Source organism: Sitodiplosis mosellana, unplaced genomic scaffold, assembly GCF_009176505.1.
Source record: "Sitodiplosis mosellana isolate CC-2019 unplaced genomic scaffold, AAFC_SMos_1.0 Smas_scaffold_5548, whole genome shotgun sequence".
Classification (NCBI taxonomy): Eukaryota; Metazoa; Arthropoda; class Insecta; order Diptera; family Cecidomyiidae; genus Sitodiplosis; species Sitodiplosis mosellana.
In genome coordinates, this window is record NW_022600790.1 from 1 (window position 1) to 10,284 (window position 10,284).

Sequence of the window (10,284 nt, forward strand, 5' to 3'; positions counted from 1 at the left end):
CAGATCGTATTCAAATTCTCCCACCAAATCGGCGCGACCCAAATTTCCCGTTTCAAATGCTGCATCAAAACACAAATGGCCACGTTTCGCTTTTCCGCTATGTCCCGGAGGTCTAATAATTATTCGGCTGACATTACCCAGACCACCTTCTCCATCTGAATCTTCACTATCTAATGTAGATAAAAAAAACCATAAACCAGATTATTTTTTTATCTTCTGAATCTGGAAAGACGTGACTATGAAGACTTTATCTTCTTTTACATATCGAGAAAATTATGATGCGGCACACTGCAATTAAAAAAAACTACGAACCTTCAACTCTTTGATACATGCTACGTAACTCTAGTGGGTCGCAAACAATCATCTTGAAAAAATGTGATTGTGGACCGTAAATGAAGGTGTTATCAATACAATGTACTGTTCTGTACTAGATTTGTTCTTCTGAATGCATACAAAATTTATTTCTTATTGGCAATATGCTTTAGTGCTCTCACTTTCCCCATCTCTTGCACGAATGCAATGTTAATACTTTTCCGCACACATAGTTTAGTATATGAAAGTATAGGAATTGGTCATAAAAATCTTGGTCCGAACTTTTCGGACGGACGGACAATGTCCGAAAATTTTATCTCGGACAAACGGACAAACGGACAGCATTTGTCCGAAACTGTCCGTGTCCGTTGACAGCTTTAGTAATATAGTCGATAATCGAAATATGTGAATGCCAAAATTGTTATATCCGAAAAATTTAGTTTAAGTTCGAATATGAGTTATTTGATTTGATCCCAACTCCAACCAATTTTATAAGGAGCGAAGAAAATGTTTTTATTTTTTGAAAATAACGGAGCTGTCCGAGCATTGGAACACTCTCTTTCTTACTATGTATTTTGGGCTGAAATCAACATTCCTTGAAGTTCTCTATATATCTGTGGTATTTCGTTTGGAGGACCTTATTAGGTTATTGTTTGTTCACTGTCGCGTGATAGTTTCGAGGCGACTGCTTTGTTGATATATCCCTTTGACGACCAATGGGACACATATGTCCCATTTTGTTTTTCATCTGTAATAACTACATTTTTTAACCAATTTTAGTAAAATTGGTTTCGTTTGAAAGAGAATTAATGTAGCTATCAGAAAGTACCATAATATTGGATATTGTAAGCGCAAGTGGATAGAACAGTCTAAAGTCAAAAAATCTTAACTTTTTTTTCAACTTTCGCCAAATGCTATATAATTTTAACGGTGGAACTTTTAAAGCTGAAAATTGGGAATAATGTGCGAAATGTCCATTACTTTCCAAAAATCATCGACTTTATTTAGAAAAAGGGTTTTTTCCACGTTTTATTGCGTTTGGCGCGATGGGACATACAGTCATGGAAATTTAATTAGGACCGGCATTAAAATTTCAGTTTTTTCCCATTAATTCTGTTATTTTACGAAAAAATATTCATGAAATGATGTTTATGAGAATATTTGAAGTTTTTATAAATGGACTAGACTATCAATTTCATTATTTTAGGTAATGGATATCATTTATTGATGAAATTGCTCAAAAACTGCGGGTTACAGACCAAACTAAACTTTATAGCATTTTTTGTATGAAAAATCGTGGAAGAATCATAGTTTGGTCTGTAACTTTTCGAATTTGTTAAGAAATTTGAAATCTATTAAATGGTAATGTGGAAAAAATGTATTTCAATTAAATACGACCATCGGTGGAGTGAATTTGGTCAAACAAATGATAAATTTTCCGATTTTTCGAAAAATTTTGTCATTTTTTGTATGGAAGGTCTTAATTATTTTTCCCGCAGTTTTTGGGCAATTTCATCAATAAATGATATCCATTACCGAAAATAATGAAATTGATAGTCTAGTCCATTTATAAAAACTTCAAATATTCTCATAAACATCATTTCATGAATATTTTTTTGTAAAATAACAGAATTAATGGGAAAAAACTGAAATTTCAATGCCGGTCCTAATTAAATTTCCATGACTGTATGTGTCCCATTGGTCGGTAAAGGTAAATAAATACCCCGTATTTCCCTGTATTTTGGCCATTATTCGCGAATTTTCAAACACATAAATTTACAAAAATATCATTAAATTCGTGATTAAATGGGCACAACAAAGCACAATTCAAACCATTTTCGGTTCAAAACAATTCTGAATATTTTAAAAACGAAAAAGATTGTACACGTAGTTCTTATGGGAGACATATTTTTTTCCATACAAAGGTAGTTACCGTTACCGACCAATGGGACATATATGTCCCATCATTTTTTTCATATTTCTAGTTAAAAAAATTAATTTTTGATAACATTTTTATTTTGGTTTTTGGGGTCGCTGAGCACGAATCTGCAATCAGAATCGCAAAATTCCCATCCGTCCAATCTTGGTCGTCAAAGGGATGTTTGGATATAAAATAATATGGGTAGAAATTGCACGTAATTGTGAGCGAGATTGCATGAAATTTCGGCGTCCGAAGGAATAGGAACATCAGAGCTGGTGCAGTGATGTTTCAATGAAACACCATCGATTTCCATTCAGATGTGTTTGGGGGCCGTTCGTCGAATGATTGAAGAAAATCTTTTGATCTTTGATCATTTTACAGTCGAAAGAAGTGTCTTCTTTCGTGACAACGTCAGTAAAACTACTTCTACTCTCAGTCTTGCCCAAAGAACTCAAAATATATTTTGCTTCCCATGAAAAAAGAACCGAACAAGCCATTTTTTTGTTTTTGAACGGTCGAACAAACATTATTTTGGCCAAATTCCGCTCGAAGCATCATCAAACAAGTATTCCTAAACCAAACATCGATGCGTATTTTTTCAACGTGAAACACTAGCGGAAAAATTTTTCAAAATGAATCGTTAAGAACAAAATTCAATGAAATAACGCGGTGTTCTAGTTCGAAAAAATTCTTTATCGCTGTTACACTTTGAACCAATCTTTTTTGTGTGAATCATTTAAATATACTGTGAGAATGAGTCTCATTTAAAAATGCCATCAGTCTCATGAATTTGCTTGAAATATAATTGCATTTCTGGATAGAAATTATCTTTACGTCTAAAAAAATGAATGAGAATTGTACATCCAGCGAGTACGGAAAAGTTTTGTATTACGAATGTAATTCTTTTCATGTTTTTCACAAGCCAACGACTTACCTGACATGTTTCAAATTTTTAAGACATCATCAGATTGATTGAAATCGAAATCAATTCAAACTCTGGCTACTGTTGCTGAAAAAAAAACTCCTTAAAAAACTCCTTGAACATTGCATGTTATTTAACATTTTCAGAATAGCAATTTGAGAATATTGAATGCAAAAAGAAAATTACGACACACACTCATCAAGAACATCCGTTTCAATTTCAGCACTTGATTAATTTTAATAATAACACCTATTTTCTAAGAATTTCACTGAAAATGTACCGATTGAGAATCGTAACTTTTACTATAGCAGCAGCACGAAAAACTGGGTGTAATACACAATGGATGTTTGGTCGATAAGATATCGTGTTCAGGATATTGAATATCAAACACCCAACATGTTTGAATTCAATTCAGTTCATACCAAGATTGTTTCCGAAAAATTGAACAGTCTCGTGTAAATTAAAATGGAAATAAAATAATAATTAATATTTGGTCCTAAAAATGTACATATATGGACTGGTAAATTATTTATAAACCATGTGATGACATGTGATGATGAAAGTAAAAAAATCTTTATATAATTCCGTTAGTAGTGTGGTCATAAATTGTAAAGTCAAGTAAGAAATAAATAATAATAAAAAAAATAGAGATTTTTGTTGTTGTTATAAAATAGTGGATTTATTTATGAGGATGATTTTGTCAAAAAAAATGAAAATGAGAAGAAATCGAGTGGCCTAAATCAGTTCGACTACCAACACAAAGATGTCGCTGAAACACACTCGCACACTTATCAAACATACATAGTCAAAACAAGGGTATATTACGATATCATTCGACAATATGACGTTGACGTGTTCATTGTAATACATCACAATTTTTTGACAGCTAGTCCATATACTACTTTAGCTAAATAATTAATTAAATCCATTATCGCACTGATGTTGTGAAAATTTACGATATTTTTGTGCAAATACAGTTTAGTACATGGTAAATACGGAGAAAAAAGTCTAAAAAAGTTCTTCTTTTGGAAATTCTCATACGTTCGTATTTTCTAAATACCAATAATTGTTATTATTATTATTATTATTCTGCACCATACAGCGTTTCTTCGCCAGAGGTGGTTTATTTAGCATAAATAAATCTTGTTATATTTACAATGTTTGCAATGGGATAATTAATTCTATTTGACTTTACTCTCTCCAAATTCTATTTCTCTTAAAATAATCAGCTACTCTCTGTTTTACAGTATTTGTACTTATGTCAAAAATCAATTAAATAAGTATCACAATTCGGAATAGTAGTAATATTACATTCATCTGGTAAATTAGGCGGTTTGATAGGAACAAAGTATTTATAAAATTCATTGTATGTACTCAACATATAATTGATAGGTTCAAACTTGGAATAGCAATTTTGATGCGTCGGTAATGAAAGGAAATCTGAGTTTCTTGTCCAATGTCGCGGTGTTTTAAAACTTATTTTGCTCAAAATGTATTTCGATGAAGTATTTCCACATATCACATTGTGGACAAGTGATATTTGTGCTATCTTTCTCCGCTCTTCCAGCGTAATCATTTGTAATTCAAGCAGTCGGCATTCGTATGGCGGCTTCCTGAATCTGTGTGGCCACTTCATTTTGCGCAGTGCAAACAATAAAAACTGCTTCTGGATCGATTCAACTCGTGCAATTTTTTCATCGGTGTATGGGTTCCAAATTTGGGAAGCATATTCCACAATCGGCAATACAAATGTGAAAAATAATTTCTTTATTGTCCATGGATCATCAAATTCATATCCAAATCGTTTAATCCATGCTAAACGTGATTTCGCTTTGGCTGTAATATACTCAATGTGTGCATTAAAATTCAATTTATGAATGCTTGTGAATGGTTTTTTTTAGTGTCTGCATACCTTGAATTGAATTTATTTCTCTTTCATAGTCATTTGACCAAAGGCTAAAAAACAAAAGATTGGAAAACTAATAAACAAAATGGAAAGCAATCGTGACGAAGCCGAAAGATGTATACAAATTGCTGCACAAGCATTACGCGAGTGCAAAATGGAGAAAGCAGAGAAATTTCTGAAGAAAGCAGAAAAACTTTATCCTTCGCAGAAAGCCAAAGGTATCTAATTAATTTTTCCTTTCCAAGTATAAGCATCGACACATATTTGTGGCATATTCTAGAATTGTTGGAAAGAGTGCTGCAATCAGCTAAAAATAATACAAATGAAACCGATTCAATACTAACCGATCGGGAGAATACAAAACGGACACGAAAATCTGTCGCCTCACCAAACAAGTCTCCTTCTTCGGAGCCTGACTATACGGCTGAGCAAATGCAACATGTCAAACGGATTCAAAGGTACACAAACGGAATCAATTTCAATATTCATACGATATTAATTACACATGTGTTGCTAGCGGTCAATAAAATATTTTTCTTTTCAGTTGCAAAGATTACTACGAGGTTCTGAAAGTTACAAAGGAAGCGACCGATACAGAAATTAAAAAATCTTACAAAAAACTGGCTTTGGTTTTACATCCAGGTATATATATATACGATAAATTAAGGTGTATCAAATGACATGTAAACGTAAATTTTCATCGGTCCAAATTTTAGACAAAAATCGTGCACCGGGAGCTGCTGAAGCGTTTAAAGCTGTTGGAAATGCGGTAGCAATTTTAACGGACGGGGAGAAACGAAAATCCTACGATTTGTATGGCTCTGACGAACAACACAATATCAATAGAGGTGAATACGATTTTTTTTGCACTGTTTACTACTTTCATCTGGTTCCCAATTTAATATGGGGCAAATGCGATGAAAGACGTACGTGTATGATTACACACTCCACTTTTGTGCTTTTTTTGTTTTTTAATCGCTGCTTTCTTCGATGCTTTTGCATACAGGTGGATACCATAGGACGACATACCAATATGGTTACACTCGAGGATTTGAGGCTGATGTCACAGCGGAGGAATTATTCAATATGTTCTTTGGGGGTGCTGCATTCCCCACACAGAACGTTTATTCAAGTCGCCATCGCCGTTTCCATCGTCAGAATAACGAGGAGCGTGAGGTACAAAAAAATTTGTATATCACCATATTACTTTTCCGCTTTGTTTGTAAGAAAAGTATTGGTTTTACTACCCATAATTTCATGACTCCTCCTCATTCGAACCACAAAAACTCCACAAAAAACTTCTTATCTGCGCATATCTGTACACTAGTCAATGTAAATGGGTAGAAATCCCATCGATCCGACACTGCGCCTTCTTGACAGTTCTCATATAAATGAGCCCAGAAGCGCCAACTGGTGCAAGAACATGTAATAGAACCGTTGTATACCAATAGTATTAAAAGCTTAAACGTTGGGTATACTGTTATTGACTGTTTTGAATAGTAGTTCTTTCACATAAAAACATAAAAATCTGCTTGCATTACACTGATATCTCTCTTATTCCATTGTTATTTTTTCCAAATGAGAAAAAAAAATATTTCAAGCCTCAATTGCACAGCATATCACTATTAGAATCATTGTGTCAACATGAATAAACAAACCAAAACAAACACAAACCACACAATGAAATACCACGTTTGTATAAATATAGCAATCACTTGAAGAGAAAAACTCAAAAAAACATGTTTCAATAAAAAACAATATTCTAATATTTTAGAAAATATAAAATTAAATGAAATTTTTGTGTTTTCACGTGTTTTCATCAACATGAATAACTGCGACAAATGTCACTTCATGTTGTCATTGAAACAATCGGAACGTGGATAGAGGTGTCAACGGACAAAATTTTGTCCGTCCGTCCGTCCGAACATTTTTTGAAAAAATTTGAAAATTCCGGACAAAACCCCTTGTCCGTCCGTCCGTCCGAAAAAAAAATTCGGACATTCGGACCGGACGTCCGAAAAAATTTTTGGTTTTCGGACATTCGGACCGGACGTCCGAAAAAAAATTTCGGTTTTCGGACATTCGGACCGGACGTCCGAATTTTTTTTTCGGTTTTCGGACGGACGGACACTATTATCCGAATTTTTGTCCGTGTCCGTTGACACCTCTAAACGTGGAACGTCAACAAATGAACTGACATTTGTTCGCAATTCTTTAGTTACTCTTGTGTTGACAAAAACACGCAAAAACACGAGAAAAAATGTTTAATTTTACGTTTTAAAATAACAAGATTAAATTCTTGCATTGGAAAAAAAATATTCGCGCTTTTTAATATAAATAAACTCAAAATATTTCTTGAGAACAGAAAACCGCTCATTAAGCAATTGACACATGTATATATTTGTATACAAGCTTTTGAATTTGACGTACGTTGTGCTTGTAGTATTTGTTCTTGCACCAGTTGGCGTTGACGTAAGAAGGCATAGCGTCGCATCGATCAAGACACATCTACCCCCAAAAATACTTTGTTTACTATGAAAAATTGCGATGTTTGTATGGCGTCGTTCGCGTTCGCGTCCGCGTACATGTTTTTTGTTGACACAATAATTCAGCGCCGTAGCGTGAATGAAAAGACAGGGGGGGCTCAGCCTAATTTTTCAAATAAGAATCGCCAAAACTTCAGGGGGGCTCAGAAAATTCCAGGGGGCTCAGCCCCTTGCGCCCCTATGGACGCTACGGCCCTGCAATAATTCAAAAAGTTGAAGAGTTAATTGCAAACCGTGAAGGACAAAAGTTTTGTCATGTTGAGACATAGAAACCATTAAAATTTAAGCGCATTCTGACCTACCAATTTCGAACTATCCGACGCTATGCCATCTCTACGCCAACGCTAACTGGTGCAAGAACAAATAATACAAGCACAACGTACGTCAAATTCAAAAGCTTGTATACAAATGTATACATGTGTCAATTGAGCGGTTTTCTGTTCTCAAGAAATATTTTGAGTTTTTTCTATTAAAAAGCGCGAATATTTTTTTTTCAATGCAAGAATTTAATCTTGTTATTTTAAAACGTAGAATCAAACATTTTTCTCGTGTTTTTGCGTGTTTTTGTCAACACAAGAGTAACTAACGAATTGCGAACAAATATCAGTTCATTTATTGACGTTCCACGTTCCGATTGTTTCAATGACAACATGAAGTTTTTTTTATTGAAACATGTTTTTTTCGAGTTTTTCTCTTCAAGTGATTGCTATATTTATACAAACGTGGTATTTCATTGTGTGGTTTGTGTTGGTTTGTTTATTGGTTGATTCATGTTGACACAATGATTCTAACAGTGATGTGCTTTGCAATTGAGGCTTGAAATAGTTTTTTGTTTCTCATTTTGAAAAAATATCAAATAAATAAGAGAGATTCCAGTGTAATGCAAGCAGATTTTTATATTTTTATGTGAAAGATCTACTATTCAAAACAGTCAATAACAGTATACCTTAAGGTGTCAAACGGACGGACTGTCCGTCTTTTTAACCCGTCCGTCCGTCCGTCCCACGCTCTTGAAAATTTTTTTGTCCGTCCGTTCAGAGCTGCTAAAAATTTTCTTGTTCGTCCGTCCGTCCGTTCAGCTACGATCGGACGGACGGACGGACAAGAAAATTTTTAGCAGCTTTGAACGGACGGACGGACGGAGAAGAAAATTTTTTGGGGGCTCTGAACGGACGGACAAGAAAATTTCTGAAGGTCCTGAACGGACGGACGGACGGACAAGTTAATTTCTGAGGGTCTTGAATGGACGGACGGACGGACAACTAAATTTACAGGGTTCTGAACGGACGGACGGGCGGACAACTAAATTCAGAAGGCTCTGAACGGACGGACGGACATGCAAAATTCTCATACAATATTTTTCACGATTTGAAGAAAAAAACTTTTTTCAAAAAATTAAAAAAAAAAAAATTCCATCGAATTTTTTTTATTTACACGAAAATTCCCATCGATTATTCAATTGATCACGATTTTATCCAATTGAATGGTTTTCAAATAAGAACAAATTGAAATTTACACGAATTTCCAGAGCCATGAAACCGAACTGTCAAACTACAACGGGGACCGCGTAGTCGGTTGTCATTCGTTGCGGAACGCGCTAAAAGTATGCATAAGTACATGAGTATAAATTTCAAGCATTCTGGTTAAAAAATATTTCAATTATTTATAAAAATATACCTAGTGTATTAATATGAAAACCCATTTTTAATAACATTTTAGAAACGTTTGAAAAAATACCGAAAAAGAATATGAACTTTCTTTTTTTTGCTCAGAAATTCTTTGCTAACATTTTTCTTGTTTTTGATTGACAAAGTGATGTTAAGTATCTACTGACATGTTCAATGTGTAGAACAAATTTGTGCAATCGGTGGAACAAAGCCATTGTGTGTTTAAGGAGCCACTTTATTCCCATGGCTCCTGAAACACATTTTCAAGCTCACTTTGTAGGAAGCGAACGTATAAAATGAGAAAATTGAATTAATTGATTTCAAAATTCATTTGAACATCAGCAAATCTAAAGAAAACTTAGATAAATATGTTCATGTTGGAAACATTTATCTAAATTTGATAATGTGGATGTGCCATCCAAATCATTCATTGCATTTAAATAGGAAATAAAGAAACAACATAATTTTACACAAATATTCATTTTCTTTTCAGCATCATCTAAACCCTTAAGTAATTAAAACATGACTTTACGGCACCAGTTCACGTGCTAAAAAGGAACAAAAATAAAATCCTGGTATTCATTTTCCACTTGTTTTTATCATTTTTATTCACTCCATGAATAATATACGTTCACGAAAATACGTTGTCTTTTTCAAACAAAGTAGTTCAAATTCAACGAGTCGTTCTACGAAGGTGCACTTAAGACTGTCTGGCGTGTATTTAATTTGTACTTTATTCTGACAGCCGCGTTGTAATCGATGATGACAGTTCGGTTTCACCCCTCTGCGAATTTCATAAAGAAATCGAACAATAAGATACATAACAAAAATACCATCGGTATCAGCAATTGGTTTTTAAATTTCAAACACGGGAGAAAATCGAACGGTTCGAAAGAAAACATCGAATATACAGTGTGCAAAAAAAGTTTTCGGCCACTTGGAAAAAATTTATATTTTCGTTTTTTTTACTTTTCCGTACACAACGTGTCAAGGGAAAGTATAGGAATTGG

The 10,284-nt window shown here is 34.0% G+C and overlaps 1 protein-coding gene and 1 long non-coding RNA gene across 5 annotated transcripts; one reads left to right on the forward strand and one right to left on the reverse strand.

Moving 5' to 3' along the window:
• Nucleotides 1-33: 33 nt before the first annotated feature.
• LOC129572813 (uncharacterized) lies at nucleotides 34-3,653 on the reverse strand. The gene is made up of 3 exons (XR_008688509.1): nucleotides 3,351-3,653; nucleotides 3,168-3,242; nucleotides 34-170 (listed from the first exon to the last, which is right to left on the reverse strand). It is a non-coding gene; the product is annotated as an uncharacterized LOC129572813 (long non-coding RNA).
• A 344-nt stretch (nucleotides 3,654-3,997) lies between these two features.
• LOC129572811 (dnaJ homolog subfamily B member 12-like) lies at nucleotides 3,998-10,045 on the forward strand. 4 transcript variants are annotated; one of them, XM_055452914.1, is made up of 8 exons: nucleotides 4,004-4,196; nucleotides 5,097-5,279; nucleotides 5,342-5,519; nucleotides 5,606-5,703; nucleotides 5,778-5,909; nucleotides 6,068-6,237; nucleotides 9,136-9,210; nucleotides 9,941-10,045. In XM_055452914.1, the coding sequence occupies exons 2-8, from the start codon at nucleotides 5,147-5,149 to the stop codon at nucleotides 10,028-10,030; spliced, it is 876 nt and encodes a 291-aa protein (XP_055308889.1). In that variant the 5' UTR covers nucleotides 4,004-4,196; nucleotides 5,097-5,146; the 3' UTR covers nucleotides 10,031-10,045. The 4 variants fall into 4 exon arrangements, with proteins under 4 accessions (XP_055308888.1, XP_055308889.1, XP_055308890.1 ...); XM_055452915.1 differs by lacking the exon at nucleotides 9,941-10,045 and adding an exon at nucleotides 9,768-9,800; XM_055452916.1 differs by lacking the exons at nucleotides 9,136-9,210; nucleotides 9,941-10,045 and adding an exon at nucleotides 9,768-9,800.
• The last annotated feature ends 239 nt before the right edge of the window (nucleotides 10,046-10,284 follow it).

What these genes read in the sequence shown, in the direction of transcription:
- LOC129572811 (XM_055452913.1), top strand. Translation starts at nt 5,147, where the DNA reads ATGGAAAGCAATCGTGACGAAGCCGAAAGATGTATACAAATTGCTGCA. An exon ending in CATGTCAAACGGATTCAAAG is followed by an intron (nt 5,520 to 5,605) that starts GTACACAAACGG and finishes TTTTCTTTTCAG; the next exon opens with TTGCAAAGATTACTACGAGG. An exon ending in ACAACACAATATCAATAGAG is followed by an intron (nt 5,910 to 6,067) that starts GTGAATACGATT and finishes TTTTGCATACAG; the next exon opens with GTGGATACCATAGGACGACA.